At 42.7% G+C, this 21778-nt stretch overlaps 1 protein-coding gene across 1 annotated transcript; it reads right to left on the bottom strand.

Annotated features, from left to right (window-relative positions):
* Positions 1 to 501: 501 nt before the first annotated feature.
* Positions 502 to 20241, bottom strand: LOC105398507. The gene is made up of 13 exons (XM_048622483.1): positions 19930 to 20241; positions 17623 to 17781; positions 16599 to 16720; positions 16064 to 16208; positions 14991 to 15215; positions 5156 to 5297; positions 4758 to 4876; positions 4077 to 4277; positions 2519 to 2705; positions 2036 to 2151; positions 1535 to 1714; positions 979 to 1083; positions 502 to 740 (listed from the first exon to the last, which is right to left on the bottom strand). The coding sequence occupies exons 1-13, from the start codon at positions 19996 to 19998 to the stop codon at positions 642 to 644; spliced, it is 1869 nt and encodes a 622-aa protein (XP_048478440.1). The 5' UTR covers positions 19999 to 20241; the 3' UTR covers positions 502 to 641.
* Between the last annotated feature and the right edge of the window lie 1537 nt (positions 20242 to 21778).

Genomic DNA, 21778 nt, shown 5'->3' with positions numbered 1-21778 from the left:
GAAATTTCATAAAACCACAGAACAAAGGAATCTTTAAAAAATCTCAGAATAATTATAGTTTAATGTTTTTATTTTTTAACACGAAAAATACATCATAGGCACCTTTGATCATATAGGCACTAATAGGGCATCAGCGTGCCATTAGTAGAAGTAAGTAAACTAAAACATTATTGTTACACCCGAGCATGCGTTGTTCTATGTTAGCGTTGTATAAGTTGCGAAAAAACTCAGAATAAGGTAGTCAAGTAAAACTATTATTGAGACTTGCAAAGTACCGTAGCATCATTGCATCGTAGCAACCTGCTTCGGCCGAGGCTGGCACAAGCTGTTCAACTAAACATTATATTTTCTACAGTCAGTTGTAGGTACTTGGATATGCAAGCTTGGTCGGTAGGTATGTGTTGTCCCAGCCCCGGCTAGTAGAACAATGCGGACTCGGGTAATTCTAGGCAAACTGAAGAGTTCAAATGAAACACATCTACTTAATAAGTAGCTAGGTACTTTGTTTAATATGAACAATATAAAACCCTTAGAACTATTTTTGACACCGTGTTGAGAAGATTACACCGTTAACTAACTTACTAAGGTTGGGAATATTTGAGATGTAAAAGACAAATGAACTGAAACTTGCGGATAAAAAGTTATCGTGTTCTTATTATATTTAGAACTTCAGCCAGCCCACTGTGAACTTTCAGTAGAGTCATTTTTGTCTCCAACATTGAGAAATCACTCAGTTCCATCTGCAAATAAAGAATAATATTAGGTAAGTACCACTAAATATTATGTACGAGCAAGTTAAATTCAGGATTTCTAAACGACTAACTTCCGGGTTTCATAAATATAAACATAGACAAAATGGCTGTACAGGAAATGCCAGTTATTGTAACTTTTTTTGAACTAACGAGAAGGTTTGAAAGAACATAATTTGCCAGTCTCATGTGCCTATCTACAAAAATAGTTTAAAATACTTTTGTTTACCCCTTCTGGTGGATCTTTCTCCCGTGGCGGGAAGCGGCCGTAGACCCGCTCGCACACTGCGCACAGCCCGCACCATGTTCGATACTTCAATGTTTTCACCTCTGACTGGAAAAAAATGAAATCATCATAGTTAATTTTATTATTTTAGCGAATAGGTAGGTAATTAATCGAGTAACTATACCTATATATCACCAGTAGGCAGGCCTACTTCCTATTCCTACCACGACTACACCTCTATGATGAGCAATGTTTATAGGTAAAGTTTCGTCAGATATAACATATAGAGACACGGTCTACGAATAAAAGTTACCTAAGTATAATGTATTCATTTTTATTTGGCGAAAAAGGTAAACAATCTTTGTGTGTCTTTTTAATTAAAATACTATTAAACAATAAACTACGGCCAAAATAAATGGTTTAATTACGAAATCAATCATTTTTGCTTGTAAGTATTTCATTTGTCATTATGTTTTATTTTATAACTTAGTTTTTAAATTGATTCGAATAAAAAGACACCCCAAGATTGCTCGAAACAACAACAATTTCCATCCCTCACCTCAGCCGTATCTCCAGCATCATTCAACCGCCGCGCATGGTCCAGGATGGTCAGCTTGATGTCATCAGAGAAGTGCTCCGGTTCCTCATACCGCTGCCACTCCATGGTGGCGCTGAACTGGCGAGCTTGATCCGAGGAGAGGATCCCGCCCATCATCAGGATTAGGCCTTCTTCTATGTTCTGTGGAGAAGGGGCTTGTGAAACTTTGTATTGTCATGGAGTTCAGTGATTTGTAGGTAGAACTAGGCAGATGCTCAAACAAGTAGGGTGAATGAAAAATGCCTTTCCAAGTGACAAAATATCATCTGTGCCAATATCTAATAAATACATTTTAACTTTAGCCAATTTATTCACCTCAGTGTGCGCGGTGACAAAAACCCTAGACGTGCAACATCGTTTAAAACTAGACCGTTTCACGAAATTCTGCGGCTATGTTTACGTGTAGGTAAACACTTATTCGGACTTTAATAAAGTTCAGGAATTTAATGAATTAAAACTCACCTCTACTGGCATCAAATATCCTTCAGGGCGAAACTTCCTGAGCACAGTTAAATACAGCAACTGTTTGGATTTCTTCAGTGTGACATACTTGGCCGCGTATTGCATCGGTGACATAGCTGTGAAATAAGTAATTTTATTGAATTGAATATTCATTACTTTTTACTCGGCCTTCATTATAAATTCACAGTCGAAATGTTGTAATAGTTATGTGAATTCGTTACCGCCGTAAGTTACTTAAAAAAACTTTTCATATTTTTGTCAAAAGATGGCTCCACACAACGAAATAGTTATACGTCAATTGGCTCCACAATACTTACCTACAACATTTTTACACCATTGGGCTTGAAATCGAATCCTAAACTATGTTAAAATAGCAGACTACGATGTCTTCGTTTCCTAAATAGGTACTTAACATTTTCAGTTAGGTACTAAAAAAAACAATTTAGTTTGCTAAATTAAATTTAAGTTGTTTATAACACTCACTTTCCAGCGTATTAGCATCAATCGGCAACGCAAACTGCGCGTTCTTCCTAGAGAACACCCGGGGCACGTGCAGCCAGTCGCCCAGGCTGACCGCGGGCACCTTCAGCTCCCTGACTAGTGACTGGAGCTCCGGGCCAGGGGGGCGGTCCGGCCGCGTGCGGAGCGCTTCTTGGAGGACGTAACGACGCTGGAATTGAGGTTTTGTTAAATGGTAGTTTGGGTTTACTGCAAAAGGAGCATTCTGCTGCTACTGTGTTGGTTGAGGTGGGGGTCAGCAATATGGCTACATTAGCTTCCACGATTAGCGACTGCAGCTCCGGACCCGGGCGCTCCGACCGCAACGCCTCTTCTAGGACGCATCGACGTTGGAATGTAGAGGAGGTTAGGGCTCGCACACACGATATGATACGACACTCGCCATCATAAAACAAACAGCACTCAGAAGACCCAGATGAACCGCAATAGTGTTCAATGAGAGCTAGAGAGTGGTACGACGCGACGTCGTATAGTGTTTATGCAGCCAGTCGCCCAGGCTGACCGCGGGCACCTTCAGCTCCCGGACCGGGGTCAGTAGCTCCGGGCCGAGGGGGTGGTCGGGCCGCGTGCGGAGGGCTTCTTGTAGGACGTAGCGACGCTGGAATGTAGAGAGTTAGGGGGGTTTGTTAAATGGTAAGGTAATACGCTCGCTCTACGCTCTTCTAGGACGTAGCGACGCTGAAGTTAGTGCTCCCACACTTTGCGACGCTGGAATAGACGTAAGAATAGGGCTTTGTTAAATAGTAGCTTTGAGATGAGACAGTAGCGCCTCCCAGCTACAAAGGGACCATTATACCGCGACTGTGTTGGAAGTTGTGGGGGGGTCACCAATTATATGGCATCTTTAGCTTCCAAGATTAGCGACTACAGCTCCGGCCCCGGGCGCCCCAGCCGCAGCGAGCGCCTCTTCTAGGATGTATCGACGCTAGAATGGAGAGGTTATTATAGGACTCTCGCACATTAACTAACACGACATGATACGACACTCGCAATCCTAAAACAAATAGCAAACAACGGACTCAAGTGTGTTTAGTGGGAGAGCGCTAGAGAGTGGCACAACGCGACGTCGTATAGTGTTTATGCAGCCAGTCGCCCAGGCTGACCGCGGGCACCTTTAGCTCCCGGACCAGGGTCTGGAGCTCCGGCCCGGGGGGGCGGTCCGGCCGCGTGCGGAGCGCTTCTTGGAGGACGTAGCGACGCTGGAATAGAGGCATTATATGGGCACCAGAGAAATTCTGAAGGTGTGAGTAGGAAGCTTATTTAAGTATTTTATTTAAATAATAAATAATAATCCACTCATCTCCATCTCCACTGCAAATAGAGGATTCTGCTGCTGCTGGTCCGGATTGCGATCTTCAGGTCGTGTTCGATAAGATGTTGCCACTGCACTCCATAAGTGCTCTAAACAAGCTAAACCGGTTTACTAGGTCAGAGGGTCCTCTCCAACATTAATAAATGAAAGTAAGCTCATTTACAAAATTATGCAGTTTCGAACCTACATTAATATAAAACTATAACCAACCTTAGCATCAAACTCAGTCTGTATAGCGTCCTCATCCACCTCCCTATGCAGGTACTTCAGCAACTCTTCGTCCAGGAACGAGTCGGTCTGCCGGGCGGGCGCGCGGCTGATGACGGGCAGCACCACGCTGGACGCGGCCGAGGAAGGTGCGAGCGAGCCGCGCGAGCTGGGGTTGTGGGAGTCGTCGCCTATGCCTGCCACCTGGGGACAAGGGATGTTTATTGCTAGGGTAATTTTTGTCTACCATTAGGCACAGGTTACTGGCAAGGTTTTAGCAGCTGTGTCATTTTTTTTTACTTCAGCCACCGGATGGACCAAGGGTTAAGTCCCAGGCTAGTGAATTATTATATTTATTCGCAAGAATTTGATTTAATCATCATCATCATCCCGTAATGGTCCACAGCTGGACGTAGGATCTTTCTAAGGAGCGCCACAACTCTGTACTTCATCCCGCCCCGGCCACTAATACCGTCTAGCCTCATCGGAGGGCTACCCAAGCTTCGGTTGCATTGTGGTCTCTAATCGCGTTTGCCCCACCGATAAAATATTGGCTACTGGTTCACTGCCAACTTCAGCTTGCAGCTTATTCTAGTATTTTGGAATACCTAATTTACTCCCGGTTTTAGCAATAACAGTTTGAATTAACATAATATAAATACTGTAAGATACTTCAGTGCTTACCTGAGTCTCTGGATCCTGTTGAGCCTGCGCAGTGAGCCCCGCGGAGGTGAGCCGGTCGCTGCCGCCCAGCCGCCCCTTGCGGCGCCGCTTGCCGCGCCTCTTCATCTCACCACCACCACCTGTTTCATTAGAATAAGAATATCGTCTTTCACCATAGCATACTCATTTTCTTAAAGTCTAAAGAGGAAGAATGAAGTCGCCAAAGACCTGAAAGAGCTGGAAGTGTCCGACTGGTCAGGTTTGGCACAAAATACTTAGACACATGGCACATGTCCATAAGATTGGCGCACTTTAATGTCGGTAACCAAGATCCACTTCGGGTTTCGGCTGAGCCAGAAAGGTAAGTTATTGATTCTGAAGAGGAGAATGCATATACCTACATATGTAGTTATAGCTACCTTCATCATCATCCATTTGTGTCAAGTCATTCTCAGCGCCATCGTTGAGATCTTTATCGCCTTTTGATCGATGTGTTCCTGATCCGTCACCCTTGCTCTTGCCCTTCATCGACTTGCCCAAATTCAGGGCTTTCAGCTGATTCTGAATAAACAAAAACAAATCTTAAACTCTAAGCATTAAACCTTTAACATTAAGAGGGTCTAATGATGCCATTACCTCAAGCTTCTTAAAAAACTCTTCACTATTATGAGTCAAAGACTCCTTTTTATTCACCTTCTTAGGCAAGTGGATGCTTCTTAGCCTTATCCTTTTCAGATCACCACTTGTCCCTAAGGAAGTTCTAGACATGGCTATGGTGGAAGCCAATCTCTTGCGACTCTTGGGAGCATATCTGATGATGACCCGGGTCAGATGTTTCAGATGGCAGTCACAAGGCACGGGAGGCACAAGAGGGGGTAGTTTGAAAGGTTTCCGCTTAGCTTTCGGCTTTAATGCTGGCAGGTTGTCACCGGTTACATAAAAACTCTTTTCTTTTTTCGATTTATCTTTTGTTTGGCTTTTATCCTTCTTCATTGGGAGGAGTTTCGTCTTGCAGATTAAAAATGGCAACATTTTGGAAACAACACCGCGGTTAGAGCGGCAAAGTAACTGAACGAGGATATATGAATGTAGTTTCTGCGTCATAAGCTTTATCGATTTCAATATTATCATGAACAGTAAGTAGGTGCACGATAAATGATAGTTCAGCTTTAGTAACCATTCAACAAGTTTATTTATTGACGTTTTATGGCCTTTATCGTGTAATAGGTACGTCACTATAGTTTAGCATGGTTTAGGCTTACCCACATAGAATACCACATATAATATACAAACTAAGTAATCCTATTTTCATCTAAGCCATTCAAAGCTATGTAGGTAGGTATTGACTCATGGAGCATGATCAAGGGTCCGAGAAAATTTCCCGTCACATAAGTAGTTAGTTAAGGAAAAGTCAAAAGTTATATATATAGTTAAAAGTAGGCAAATTCTAAGCTGTGAAATAAATGCAAAAACTGCGAATATAATGGTTGTAGACACAACTGTTAGGATTCGTATAGAGAGGCATTAGATACGGATAGAGGAATACAGATGGTAGGATTCATGTGTATTCGTCAGTGTTGTCATAATCCTTCACGCTTATTTGTTCCTACATTGCGATTAGGCAAATGATTCTGACATAGTTAAGTAGCTGTAAATGGTTGGAACTTAACAAAGCAGTGACTAGATAATCTAGGTATATACCTATTCTATTCTATTCTATTCTATTCTATGTGGGGGTGTAGGTACCTGCACCTGGCTCTCTCGAGTGGAACCTTTGTGCATATCCCCAAGCTCTAAACTGCCTTCCTAAGCTTGGACCATTTCCCACCACGCTGGTCCACTGCGGGTTGGTGGGTTCACATATCTAGATGTGCTAGATCTAGATATAAATAAATAAATAATAATAAAAAGAATCTTTATTGCACAAAAAACAGTTTAGGTACATACATTTTCCGTTAGGTACATTAATATTACACTATAATTTGCACATGTCTTATTTAAGTTATCTTAGTTAATAAAGTGGTCCCCAAACTAGGCTTTGCCCGTATCTTGGGGTACCATAATTTATGTAATTAAAAATAGTTTAAAATAAGAAGTTTCAAATAGAAATAGAAATGGGTGCATCTCTAAAACAATTTAAACTAAAACATTTTAACAAAAATAAAAATAAATTATCTCTCTCAAAGAACAACATAACAATATCTTAATCTAAAATACTTTCTGTGATGAAATAATCTAACTGTAGGAGACAATCTTTTAATTTAATTTTAGCCTCACGAACAGACATATCTTTCATATTGCAGTAGTGTAACATACCATTATATATATGTGATCTTATATAAGCTCCAAACCTTTGACCAAAGGAAGTGTTAACGTAAAGAGATGGCATTTTGAACACACGTTTTTTGCATAATTGATCGTAGAGATCAGAAGTTAGTAATTTTTTGTGGATGGAGAGACAGAGCCTGAGAATGAATAGTTGGCGGATGGTTAGGACTTTAGCTTCTTTGTAAAGAGTTTGGGTAGGGAATCCGATTTTTTTCTTGTGCATAACTTTTAAAACACAGATATGCAGGTTTCTTCACGATGTTTTCCTTCACCGTAAGAGCGATGGTTGAGAGGGATTAGGGATAATTCCTATTCAGTGAAAATGCTCGATTTCTTCAGTTGTTGCTGCGTGGGCGGCTGGAGTCGAAGTGAGGTGCCGCTTACGGCGTACCACCCATTTATATGCTAGCGCGGCAGCGCGCCCCCGCACCATAGTTTATTGAGTTAAAAAGCTTAACATAATATTACATAGTTCTTCTTAAAACTAAACATTCCTTTTAATAAAATATAAAACAGTAGGTAACAATCGTAACAATAACATAAAGAATTCTTTCATAACATAAACTCAAAATAATACTTCTTTATTATACATATATTTATTTTCAGTACCTAAACGTTTATTACAACAATAATGGTAGGTAAACTGAGTCAATAATCAATAAAATATAACTAACAAATCAAAACTTAATACCTAACTTATTTACCTAACTTATATACCTATCTTAAAACTAAGTATCCGTAACAGTTCTCCCCCTCGTGCGAAGATGAGTACTGAGCACCACACGTATGAGACGGTACTTCCTTTTCAGGTGATCTTCACGAGTCTTGTTATGGGTCTTCTCAGCGTTCCAGCAACTGTTCGGACATCTACGATTCTCGTCCTGCCATCTGGGCCTGGGTGTATAGTCATTATTTCGCCTCTAGGCCAGACTCCTCTTGGTAAGTTCGAGTCGACTATCAACACAATGTCACCGGGTTTCAGGTTTTCAGGATGGTTTTCAGTGTTCGGCCTCGGTGACAGTGTAGGTAAGTATTCTTTCAGCCAGCGGTTCCAGAACGTGTCAGTTAGGTATTGCACTGTTCTCCACGTGGGTGTACCTATCAAGGTGTTTTCATCGAAATCGCCGATGCGTGGACAACCGTTCGATCGGCCAATTAAAAAGTGGTTAGGCGTTAAGCTCTCTTCTTCATTTGGATCTAGGCTTGGTGGTGTTAGTGGTCGTGAGTTAACCAGATGTTCAGCCTCTAATAACAGTGTGTGTAACACTTCTTCACGTGGTTGTCTTTCTTTCAGGGTCGCGTACAGTGCGGTTTTTACTGTGCGGACCAATCGTTCCCACGTACCGCCCATATGAGGAGCTCCGGGCGGTATGAATTTCCACTTTATGCCTTTTTCGCCAGCTAGGTCTTTCAGTTTCTCGAATTCAGTTTTCAGTTCTGAGTTTGCACGTACGAAGTTTCCGCCGTTATCACTGTAGAGTACAGAGCACATGCCTCGCCTCGCCGCGAATCTTCTTAGTGTGAGTATCATGTCGTTGGCGGTCAATGAGGTGGCTATTTCCAAGTGTACAGCGCGTGTTGTCATGCACGTGTATAGAGCTACCCAGCGTTTTTCAGTCTTTCGGCCCACTGTAATGGTTAGCGGACCGAAGTAGTCGACGGCCGTGTATGTGAACGGCGGCTGGTATGGGGTTAACCTTTCAGCGGGTAAATCACCGATTGGTGCCGTTAGTGGCGCAGTTTTGTGGGTTCTGCACCATTGGCACTCTCGAGCGGTGGTCTTGACTATAGCTCTGAGCGAAGTTATGTAATACTTTTGGCGAATCTCATTCATTATGGTGTGAATGTTGCCATGATTGAACTTGCTGTGGTAATGAGCGACGAGCAACTTTGTTATTCTGTGTCTTCCGTCTAGCACTACGGGGTGTTTATATGTGTCACTTATGCAGTTGGCGGCACATATTCTCGTGTCCAGTTTCAGGATATCTTCAGCGATTTTCAGTGATAATCGCTTCAAGCGAGAGTCTTTTTCTAGTGGTTTGTTATTTGTTATGCACTTTATTTCGTTGTTGAAGCTTTCTCTTTGCACTGTTTTTATGAGCAGATTTTCAGCCGATTGTAGGTATTCAGGCTGAATAGGTAGGTAGGTACGGTGGGTTAACGCGGGCGCGGTGAGCGGTGACGGGCGTGATTGTTTCTTCTTATCGTATTTTCGCCACGTACTGTCTTTCACGGTGCGCTTGATTGCGGTGACCTTTTCACGTTTCAGGAGTTGCTTGAACACGTCGACACACTGTAATAGGCGTGCAGTGGCTCTCAGTAAGCGTGTCCATTTGGAGAATCTCTGTGGGTTAGGTATTTCTGTATGTACGACTTTTATCGCTGCGACAGTCTTTTTATTTTCTTCCGCTGGGACGGGCGAGGGCTCGCTCCGGTCCACTGGCCACTTAGTCGGTGGGTTTTTCAGGAAGGCTGGGCCGTTGAACCAACGGTGATTGGGGTCGAATTCTCGAGGCGCTCGTCGTGTGGCGTCATCGGCTACGTTTTCGTTAGTCGGCACCCATCTCCATTCGGTGGTTTTGCTTAGCTCTTCGATTTCCGCCAGTCTGTGTGCCACGAACGGTTTGAAAGTGCGCGGGTCTGATTTTATCCACGCTAACACTGTTCGTGAGTCGGACCAATAGTATTTCCTCGTGACTTTTGCTGAATTTTCGTTCTCTACGTTGGATGCTAGTCGGCAGCCCAGTAGCGCGGCTTGCAATTCTAGTCTCGGTATTGAAGTTATTTTCAGTGGCGCTACGCGTGCTTTTGCGGCGACCAGTCTCACGGTAGGTATTCCATCTTGAGTCGTCCTCCAGTAGGTAGCCGCAGCATATGTAGTTTCGCTGGCGTCTACGAATGTGTGCATCTCCCCCTCGTCACAAGAAAATGTGCAACGAGGGATGTGAAGGCTCTGCAGCTGTTCTAGGCCTTGTATCCATTCTTTCCAGTCGGCTATGTATCGTTCGGGTATCTCTTCATCCCAGCTAATTCCTTCACGCCACAAGTGTTGATTTAACTTCTTGCCTTGTATGAGGACGGGCGTGGCTATGTTTAGCGGGTCGAACACTGACATGACGGCGCTCGTAACTTGACGCTTCGTAGGCGGGCGTGTGCCATCGATGACGTCACGGGGCGTGTTTCTCAAGTTCAGTGTGTATTGAAGTGTATCTTTACCGATGTTCCATAACATTCCGAGTGTTTTCTCTGTTTGTCCGTCTTGACCGATTTTAACCTGTTCTTCGGGTTTAACCGTCTGTAATTGTTGTATAACGGTTGATCGGTTGCTTGCCCAGCCGCGTAACTCGAAACCGCCGTGTTTGTGGATCTGATCTACGTCTTGAGCGGTTTTTTGTGCCTCCGCGCCTCCGCTTCGGTTTTGAAACTCTGTAGGTAGTCATCCATATAGTGGCATCGTTCAATGGCGCGTACGGCTTCTGGGTGCGTGTTTTCGAACTCTTTCGCGTTCTTATTTTTCACATATATCGCCGAGCAGGGGGACGATGACGCGCCGAATATGAGTGCTTTCATACGGTACTCTCGTGGCTCTTCCGTCTCTTTCTCGCGCCATAAAAAGCGTAGACTATCGCGGTCCTCTTCTCGCATGGCCACTCTGAGGAACATTTCTTTTATGTCGGCTGCGACGGCTATAGGTCCCTCTCTGAAGCGTATCAAGACGCCAAATAAGGACTGTAGCAAGTCTGGCCCACTTAATAATGCGTCGTTCAGGCTCTTGCCGTGTGATCGGTCGGCTGCATCGAATACCAGTCGCATCTTGCCCTTCTGTGGGTGTACTACGGCGAAATGTGGTAAATACCAAGCTCTCGACGTAGTGGGTGCGCTTGTGACCGGTTCGGCGTATCCGCTTGCTAGTAAGTTGTCTATTTGTTTTTTGTAGCTTATTTTGAATGCTTCATCCTTTTTCATTTTACGTTCGATGCCTTTCAGTCGGCGTAGTGCGCTCTCCTTGTTGTTTGGCATGATTTCGTCATCTTTGCGCCATAGCAGCCCGCATTCGAACCTTCCCTCAGGTAGACGTTTCGTAGTTTTGTCTAACAACATAAGTGCTCGTTGCTCGGGGTCGCTGGCCGGTCGTTTAGGCGAGATGCCTAACGAATCGAGACTGAAATGCTCCTTTATCAACGTTTCGATTTTTTTCTTCGCTCTGACTGTGTATGTGGTTCACGAACTTGACCGGTTTCGCTTCATGGCTATGACACCCGTGTAGCACCCACCCTAGCTTGGTAAGTGAGGCTACAGGTTTCGTCGTTTTTCCTGCCTTTAATTCGCGAGACACGATTAAGTGCCAGTTGTCCTGTCCTATTAATAGACTAGGCCGCTCTCGGTCGTATGTCAGCTGATCCGCTATACATGCCAAGTGTGGGCAGTTTTCTAAGTCTTCTTTATAGACGGCTTGTGTGGCGAGGTTCAGTTGTCCGATCGTCAGGGTGTCCATATCGTGATATTCGCGTGTGAACTGGCCTTTTATGCGTAATTTTAAACGCATTGAATCGGTGCTTTTCATGCGGTGGCCGCCCACTCCTTCGATAGATAGCTCTTCGGTGGGTCCTTGCGCTCCGATTTTATCAGCGACTTCGTTTAATAAGAGGGTTACGGTTGATCCTTCATCCATCAGTGCGGTGACTCTCGTGGTGCCCTGTGGTCCAGATATCTCCACTGGAACTATCTTTAGGTATGCACGCGTCGCGCTTATGTGGTTCACGGATACGATCTTGTTGGCGTCATCTTTTTCGACAGGTTTCGGTTTGTCACGGTGCAGTGTCACGTGGTGTCGTCCCGGACAGTTGTCTTTGCCGCATGGCTTGGCCCGGCAGGTCGGGCTACGATGATTTTGTCTCAGGCAGCGGAAACATACTTTGATTCTCTTCACTATTTCCCATCTTTCTTGAGTGCTTGCTTTCTCATACTGAGGGCATTTAATTAACGTGTGCCCGTCTTTTCCGCATAGTTTGCACTTCAGTGTCTCGTGGGTGGCAGTAGCTACTATCTCTGTTTCGCTGTCTTCTTCTTCCTCGCTGTATGAGTAGGTAGATGATTCGTCGCCGCTGTATTCGCTTTCTTCCCGAGTTGCGTGTACCATATTACGTCGTGGTTTTCCTTTGAATGCTTCCCTCGGTTGAAATGACTTGTAGGTAGTCGGCGTGCAATCATATGCTTCGAATTGGTCCGCTATTCTATTTAAGAATGCCGATAGCGCCAATAAAATAGGTTGCTGATCATTTAATGACCAGTATTCGTACCATCGGAATTTAACCATCATATTCATTTTGTCGATTATTCTCTCGGACACGTCGTTCGAGTATAGGTAGTCCGTTCTATTCAGTTGTTTGATAGTGTTCACGCTGTTGGCCACGGTACTCGCAAACACGCCAATGCCCTTGATGTCGGCAGTCATAGGCGGTATTCTGTTGATCGCCGCTATCTCACTTTTAATAAGATGCAGTGGCTTTCCAAATCGTCGCTCTAATGACTTGAGTATCTCTTGAGGCGGTGCGTTCGTGTATAATAGTGACTTCACGGCGTCTCGTGCTTGACCGAACAGGGATTTTCTTAATCTAGCGATATTTTCTGATTCGCTGAAGTATTTTTCGGTATCTTCGTATGTGGCGCGGAACGGAATCCATTCGCCGGGGTTTCCGTCGAAACGGTGTAGTTCGTTTATGTATCGTGGCGCTGTAGTCGGCGCCGATCGAGTCACGCTTTTCATTGCGTCTGCGATAGCGCTCGCAAGGACGGCGGCGTCGCTCTGCCGCTCCTTCCTCCGTGGCTCGAAGTAGTCTTCATGATGATTCGTGCGTACTGCCTCGGAGACCGGCTTGGACTGAATGGACTTGTGCACCCACTGAGAAACTAGGTCATCGTTGCCCTCTATGTCGCTCAGGTCGCTTGAGTCTCGCTCTTCCAGTTCTATCAGCTCCATTCTCGTTCTGGCTAGTGCCGCGGCGGCCTCTGCTTTTTCTTTCTCTCGCTTCTCCAACTCGAGACGCGCCTCGAGAAAGGCACGCTTCTTGCTAGATGACGAAGATGCTCGGGAGCCCGGCTTCTTATTAACCGCACGGTTAACCACCGTACCTAATGAAGAATCTCTCTGTCTCACTTCGTGCATATTAGTGCTATTCGCTTTCTCTCTCGCACTCCTTGCTTGAGTGCTCGGTTTCGTGCTCGCTGTTCGCTCGGTGCTAGACGTGTGCTTGGTGCTCGCAGATTGCTCTGTACTTGCTGTTCGCTCTGTACTTGTTGTCTGCTCTGTACTTGTCGTCCGCTCCGTGCTTGAAGTTTGCTCGGTACTTGTCGAGCCTTTGGTCGCTTGTGACCTTGCACATTCAACGTGAGTATTGTTCTTATTCTCTCTCACTTGTGCGTTTATTATGCTTCTTTCTTCGGCCGCTTGTGGCCTTAATCTTCCTGCGCTTTCAACGTCAGTATTTTTCTCATTCTCTCTGACTTGCGCTTTTCTTCTTGTTTCACGTGTAGTACTCATCTTGCAGTCGGGGGAGTCTTCGGATTTTCGCTCTTCCAGCCCTAACGGTCCCTAACACCCTAGCAGCTCCGTTCGAGGGTTACTCTAGCGGAGAATGGATCGTGCGGGATAGGTAAAGGTAAGGTACCGACCGTGAGAGGGTGATACGCCTAGTCGGAGTGCTAATTACGGGGGGAATGTCCCGCAATGTCAGCTGTGCCTACTGAGAGGGCCTCCGCTAGGATTCGCACACCTTGACAGGCTCGGCCGAACTGTACAGTCGCCTTGAAAAAGGCAACTGGTAACGTCGTCCGTACGTCACTCCCGCCCGAAGGCGTTTACTCACGAGTCGTTTAACACCGCAAGGTGACAACGCGAGCCGCGACTAGCGCGTGTAGAAACAAAAATCGTTTGTAAGTGTTGTTGAGCTTCACTGGTCCCCCCTGGTGTCTTCAAAAGGCCGCAGCTCGCTGAAGGCTGACCCAATGGTCCGCACAGCCTCCAACAGTCGCCCTGGGACCCCCAAGGTGCCGTGCTCGTTGACCCCTCTTCGTTCGGGAACAGTAGGTAAAACCAGCCACCCACGCTTAGGCAGCAATTTTCTTTCTTCACAGGTTCCTTTTTCAACAGGATCCGACGTCGTAGGACCATTAACTGAGAGGGATTAGGGATAATTCCTATTCAGTGAAAATGCTCGATTTCTTCAGTTGTTGCTGCGTGGGCGGCTGGAGTCGAAGTGAGGTGCCGCTTACGGCGTACCACCCATTTATATGCTAGCGCGGCAGCGCGCCCCCGCACCATAGTTTATTGAGTTAAAAAGCTTAACATAATATTACATAGTTCTTCTTAAAACTAAACATTCCTTTTAATAAAATATAAAACAGTAGGTAACAATCGTAACAATAACATAAAGAATTCTTTCATAACATAAACTCAAAATAATACTTCTTTATTATACATATATTTATTTTCAGTACCTAAACGTTTATTACAACAATAATGGTAGGTAAACTGAGTCAATAATCAATAAAATATAACTAACAAATCAAAACTTAATACCTAACTTATTTACCTAACTTATATACCTATCTTAAAACTAAGTATCCGTAACAATGGTATACATTGTACTTAAGTTAAAAGAACTCATTGGTACATGTCAGCGCCGGGATTCGAACCCGCATCTCTGGCGTGAGAAGCGGGTGCTTACCCGACCGAGCTACCACCGCTCCACCAATACCTACCATCAATAAAAAAATGTACTTACTTATTTAATGATATTTTTTGTTTGAATTAGGTTATGGGTAGGTCCTTTCATAAGTACCTACTTAGTTAGGACTTAATTTTACTTGTATTTTTTGTAAGTAAGTAACTAAGAATTAATAAGTATTTGCATTCCAAATTCCCACCTTTCTAACAGCCTTCAAAGCAGCGGCTTCCTTCGGCGGCAAGTTCCTCTTGGACAGCACCAGCGGGGAGGCCAACGGGGGCAGTTGCTCGCACTGCGCCTTGCCCAGCCTATCTTTGCCCCCCTCCGAGAGGTTCAGGGAGGGCAGCGTAGACCTCTCTATGGTGGTGCTAGTGTGGCCCGCCGTCAGGTCGGAGGTCGCGTAGCCGTGGTAGTAGAGGGTTTCCTGTAGAAGGTATATGGTATGGTATAGTGATTCGATTGTGAATAAAGGCAGATAACTTTTGAGATCATCATCAGCATCGTCGTCCACTGCTGGACATAGCTAGGCGTCTTCCAAGGACTGCCACAACGATTTATCCTCGGCCTTCCTAATTTTTAGATAACTATGATCTTCCATAGTTTCACCGTATAATAGTTAAGCCCATGCAGTGGTAATTAATTTTAGGTACAATAAAATATGATTTCTTTCTAAATTTGAACAGAGTTATTAAATCCTACTGTATGAGGGTTGCTCTAACGCTAAGCGATAACCAGCATAGCACGACAGCTATCGCTTATTCTCAATCTACAACCGTCCACTAACCTGGCTATGGCTCCTCCGCAGGTCCACGACGATGGTGGGGGCTGGTGTCAGCGGCCGGGGAGTCTCTGTCTCCGCGTATCTATCGTTTATTTATTTATTTATTCTTCATTGCACAATATACAAAAAGTAATTATGTACAATTAGGTGGACTTAATGCTAAAAGCATTTTCTACCAGTCAACCTACAGGAGGTACAGGGAGTAAATCGTTCTCTATCTACCGTGTACTAACCTGGCTCCTCTCGCTTATTATCCATCTACAACAGTGTATTGGCTATGGTTCCTCTCGCTTATTCTCCATCTATGTACAACAGTGTGCTAACCTGGCTAAGGCTCCTCCGCAGGTCCACGACGATGGTGGTCCGCTGGAGCGTCTGGTCCGGGGTCAGGCAGCGCCGGGAGCCGCGCGACTTGGTCACAGTCTGCTATCCACTAACCTGGCTATGGCCCCCCTCGCTTATTCTCCATCTATGTACAACAGTGAACTAACCTGGCTGTGGCTCCTCCGCAGGTCCACGACGATGGTGGTGCGCTGCAGCGTCTGGTCAGGGGTCAGGCAGCGCCGGGAGCCGCGCGACTTGCCGCTGGCCAGGGTCGGCGCCGGCGTCAGCGGCCGGGAGTCTGTCTCCGCGTATCTAAATAGGGTTATAGTGAACAGTTTTAGCTTCTCCTTACCGTGTCGATAAGAAACAAAAGGGCTGTAAAATGTGGGTGTAATCAAAATAAATTCATGAAAAGATTGGCAAGTCAAATTAGCTTGAGTCTGACTACCTAACAGGATGCGCCGGGCATACATATGGATGGAATAGATGAACTCGAGGACACTCACTTAGTTTAGCTGAAGGTAGTTAACGTTAATGGTAATTAAGTACTTACCTACTTAATTATCTAAAAAACTTTCAAAATTTTCATAAATCGGTACAGCATGTGACTGCATGTGGCAAATAAACCTGACCCCTTTCAGAGAGATAATGCTACCTAGGGGTCAGGCCTTCCTAGACTTGTACCTTTTCTTGATGCCATACCTCCGAAACATATCTTCAGTGACGAGGTCATGTGGGGTCCTGATCTTATCCTTGTCTCCGCCATAGAGGTCGTGGAACTTCGACAGATCCTCGTTGAAGTGATGAGCTTTGACGTCGTGACCCTGAATGCGTTGAATTAGTAGGTAACTAGGTAGGTACAGTAGAATTCATGAAATTTGACCATTGCGTAGAACCGAAGAAGTCATTGGGTGGTGGAGGTGTGGGTGGAACGTGTCAAATCAAAGTGACGCGGTGAAGCCGTTATTTCTATATTTCGTTCATAAATGCAGCATCATCTAACTATGCTATGTAACTTCACCTAATCATCTCTATGAAGCCTCTAAGTAGGTATAACGGATTAAATATCACTATCATAAATATTTACCGTGTTAATTAATATCTCTATCTTAATTTTCTGATCTATCATAAAGCTATTAGGTTTGAGTGGAATATTTGAATTCTGACCTCAAATAAGCATAAACTTAATAGCTTTATTACGATGGAACATAAGTGGTCAGGCCATATTAATATCTAGAAAATTAAAATGGCCATTAGTTTTATTGGTGCCTATACTAATATAATGGTTAATTTAGTGTTATACCGTATGGATTTTAGGCGTAGGAGCATAGATATATCTAGGTAGACTGATAATCGGATAGGTAATATAAAGGGTGTTGCAAAAATGCTTAAGTTCAGATGGACCTGTAATTGTAAATTTAATCTTCTAGTCAAAATGGCTCAGTAAAGCTAGAAACTATATTGGGATCTTATTCACTTCCTTACCTACAGTTTTCGTACATAGAGTCCGACAATGCTTACTTTGCTTTAACGGATAAACGATGGGTAGCCCTAACATCAATGAAAACACGCCAGTCATATTGTTACACTTTGAGGTTGGCACTTGATTCTGTTGCAAGTAACTGTGTCGGACCCTACCTATGTAGACGAACTATTCAGGCAACTTTATATATAGACCATACTTAGGAGCCCTCTACCACTCCCTAGGCCCTAGATATTTGCTTACCCAAGTATCCTTAACCTTCTTGACAAACTCCTTGGCGTCAGTGTCAGCTGGATGGTTGCAGAGCACGGAGCATGCGTGGGAGAATGGGTTGTAGAGACCAGCATACGGGCGGAGGGTGAAGGGGGCTGGGGTCACCTCGCAGCGCAGGTCTAGGGACACCTGGTTACAAGCAATAGCAAAGAATAATAACTAAGTAGGTAAGTATGGTAGCTATAGTAGCAATAGATGGCGCTCTATGTTGCGTGTAAGTGGGTGCTCCATCGGAAAGAGGATTTATTATAGTGTTTTATCTCAAAAATATACTGTTGTAAACTATACAGGTTGTTGCAAAAAGGGTATAGCCGAAACCTACATGTGCAGCTTAGTATACCATTTCTGCAACACCCTGTAAATATGCGCATTAATTGGCATGGGTGGGAAAATGGGTTGTAGAGACCAGCATACGGGCGGAGGGTGAAGGGGGCTGGGGTCACCTCGCAGCGCAGGTCTAAGGACACCTGTTTACAGAGAATTGACGATAGATGGCGCTATATGTTGCTGATACAGTCATTATTTTAGGTATAACGGTACCTAACTAAACTACATTCGTAAGTGGATTTCCTACATAGTTTCTCCAGCACCAGCCCGTATTTGTCCACTGGTGGAAATAGACCTTCAGCTAACAGCGTCTCCCATGGAGTGCCAGCGAGAGTCTAGCCACTAACTTTTACTACTACTGTAAGTATATTGTCTTGTACATTTTTAGCAGGTGTAAACAGTGGATAAAGTCTACTCAATGGCCGAGCAGTGATAAAATTTCACCCGGACTGTAAGCATGCGTATGAAGTAGGCATAGTTTGGCGACATAAATAAAACACAGTGTAACGTAGTATCGCGGTTCTATGAAATATTAACGACATGACAAAGTGACTTCCGCAATAAAAGTGCCGGCTTCGCTTCAACTATTAACATTTTACGATGCGTCGATGTTTAGTTGAAGAGGACTGCCATCTTTTAGACGTCTTGTCCCACTTTGTGGCATGGGAATATCTCTACTACTTCTGGGATTTGAATGTTAAGACTAGGTCTATAGACTATAGCTTGAATATGGTCACTCTACTAAATTATTGTGGGAAGTCACTGGAGTCGAGATTGTATTTAAGTAGTTGAGGTTGCTCTAACTAAGTATAACTAGTTACGATGTAGGTATGTATATATGTATACTTAGATATGGACAATATGGACATAGAGGTACATATGATGAATGTAAACAAACCTTCGCTTAGCTTACATAGGTAATTTAGTAAGTAGGTACAGTGAAACTATAAAGTCCTGAAATTAAATGAGGGCACTGCTATCTTTCATGTAGCAACCCTATATAGCGAAACATAACTGACTTTGATACTTGAAATTTTGCCTGTTAACTTCCTACCTATTTATGTATTTATAAACAACTTACCATCCACAAAAAAGCTCTTATACAAGCTAGAAGGTGTTAATATGAAGGCTAATAGTGAAACCAATAAATATTTATTTAGATAACGTTATTACAACTGTATAAAAAAACTGGATCTGTTGACGAAGGGCACACATAGTAAAGACATCAATTTTTCTTTTTGGACGGCCAGTTCTGTTTCTTCCTGGAGTTAGAAATATTCCATATTTTGCCCTCTTTGGCACGCTGGTCCGATATAACTATAAAATAAAAAAATATTTTTGAGTTACACAATGCCCCCCAAATTCACACAATGGTAAGGATTTAGTAAGTAAACAAACATATATCTTCAAGTATCAAAATGTTAAGGTTTGACTCAACTGAAACCAGATGAAACATACAATCAGTGGTATGTAAACAATGTTCGACTTGGGCTCTAAACCTAGGTTTATCGATAAATGAAGCGTTGGTACTAATAAAAATGAGTTATTACAATTTGTACAATGCTACATACCCGTCATAGACGCTGTACGAGCGTAAATATCCTCCAAATTCGACAAAATGTGTCCAGCTTGATGTTCCGCTAAACATTGTATTAAAACTCGATAAATAACTTCACTAGCTTGACTACGAATATTTTTCTTCATCTTCCTAATTGCAACCAAGCGTAAATTGTTGTTTTTATCTAGATTATCCTTATAATTAATAAGAAAATTCAAAAAAACAGCCAACCGCCTATTGACATAAACAATTGTTATGACTTTTATGTTTCTTTTCTAATGGTGCCAGGCTCCTGAAAATTTTAGTTCCTCAAACATTAATTTCAGGACTTTATAGTTTCACTGTAGGTAGTTAGATAGTACATCTACCTAATATAGGTGAATGACACTTACCTTTTCTCTCACAGGTGACCTAGAAGCCTGAGGAGCCGGTAAAAGCCCAGTGTTACTAGTTAACCCCATGATTCACTTAACACACAATGAAAATAAATGGTATGAAATTACGACGTCAGTCAATTTAGTATATTGTTTCTGAATCGTTGTCCAGACAGCATGGATCAAACACGGTTGCTAACGACTGCTATTGGAAGTTTGAAGTCAATGGACTGCTGGACATAGGCCCATCTTAATGGACACTAGTTAGAATCATATGCGCTTTGGAAAGACCTAGGTAGGTATACATAGAGGGTGGAATTTTATCATTGAACTTACTTAGAGCAGGTCAATGTACAGTCAGGTGCAGAAAAACCTGACCCCCTGCATTTCAAATAGAAATTCAAACTTCGCAAAGCCAATTTGTCGGTGTGACGTATGTTGCGGTAGTGCTCGTGTCTATAGACAGATATAGAACTATTTTACTATACTCCTATTTATATCCATCATTTAGATAATATCCATCATTTACACAAACTAACGAATTCATAGAACAATAATATTATGAAATACAAAATTTAAATTCTTTTTGCTTTTCATCTGGGCTCGAACCCACGCCGCAATTATCGGCAAACCAACCATTTGCCCGCTACGCCACGAAGCTTGTTAAACTCGTTTGCAAAATAGTGATATATTGCGGTTCATTAGCAAAAGTATAGTCTATGTAGTGATAATTGTTTACAATATGAAATATTATAAGCGCAGAGGGTATTTTGAATTTATTTCTCAATTGAAATTGTAGACTTGAAGAGAATGTTTTGTTGCATTGAGATGGGTTTTGTTAATTCCATCTGATTTATATTTACCTATAATACACATTATTAATTTGTTATCAACATTATTAATTTGTAACGATGACAAACGAATTTATTAACAAGGTTATTGTTAATTGAGTTAAGTGCCAGAACAACATTGGGTTCGTATTTTCTCTTTATAATTTTATTGGTTACTTTATATAAGTATTATTGGTTTTCATTTATTTTACTTATAGATTATCATAATATACTTTTTACGCTATAGTAATAATGTCACAATTATTATATTCATTAAGGCATGATCAAATTATTGTTTTTAAAGGTTACCGAAGATGGATGTCCTATAATGGGCCCGGAAGAGCTGTTATAAAATAGCTAAACGCATGACAAGAATCAATTTGAGAATTTTAAAGATGATGTTATGGTTGCTGTTTGCATTGCGTGAGAAATATCTTCTACACGATAACAGCACAACTCGCATTGAAGAAATGGAACATTATAACTATGTTATTATACGTTTAGTAGGTATTTAACGGGTCCCCAGTTTAAGTATGAGTAAAATTTATTAAGTAACTAGTAAGATAATTGTTCATACTCTTAAAATAATTGATTACCTATTTATAAGTAATTAGTAATAAAATTGTTGCTTATTTATAATTTAATTGTAGAAAACAACAAGAGATGTAAATTGTGAAATTTAGTAACATGTTGGTTCTCTTTGTTGTAATTCTACAATTTTTGAATTTGTTTACTTTTGTTCATAATTATTCTGCATACAGACTAACAATATTTACTTGTTTAGTGAAATAAAGCTTTTTTTTCTTATATATTATGTTTTTATTTTATTTCCTGTTCATATTGATAAAGATAGTCTAAAATAACCTATCTATAATGATTAACAAAGAAAAACATAAAAATAAATGTTAAAAGTCACTCCTCCCAGGGATTTGAACTCTGAACCTCCATATTGAGAGCCGAATACCTTAACGATTAGACCACACCGTCAAGTAGTTAAATCGGTGAAAAATGCAATCACTTCGTATCACACTGAGCTG

This window comes from Plutella xylostella, chromosome 8 (assembly GCF_932276165.1).
Source record: "Plutella xylostella chromosome 8, ilPluXylo3.1, whole genome shotgun sequence".
In the NCBI taxonomy this organism is placed as follows: Eukaryota; Metazoa; Arthropoda; class Insecta; order Lepidoptera; family Plutellidae; genus Plutella; species Plutella xylostella.
Note: the sequence above shows the minus strand (reverse complement) of the source record. Positions and strands in the feature narration are given on the sequence as shown.

What these genes read in the sequence shown, in the direction of transcription:
- LOC105398507 (XM_048622483.1), bottom strand. Translation starts at nt 19,998, where the DNA reads ATGGGGTTAACTAGTAACACTGGGCTTTTACCGGCTCCTCAGGCTTCT. An exon ending in ATGCTGGAGATACGGCTGAG is followed by an intron (nt 1,084 to 1,534) that starts GTGAGGGATGGA and finishes ATTTTTTTCCAG; the next exon opens with TCAGAGGTGAAAACATTGAA. An exon ending in AGAAAGATCCACCAGAAGGG is followed by an intron (nt 741 to 978) that starts GTAAACAAAAGT and finishes CTTTATTTGCAG; the next exon opens with ATGGAACTGAGTGATTTCTC.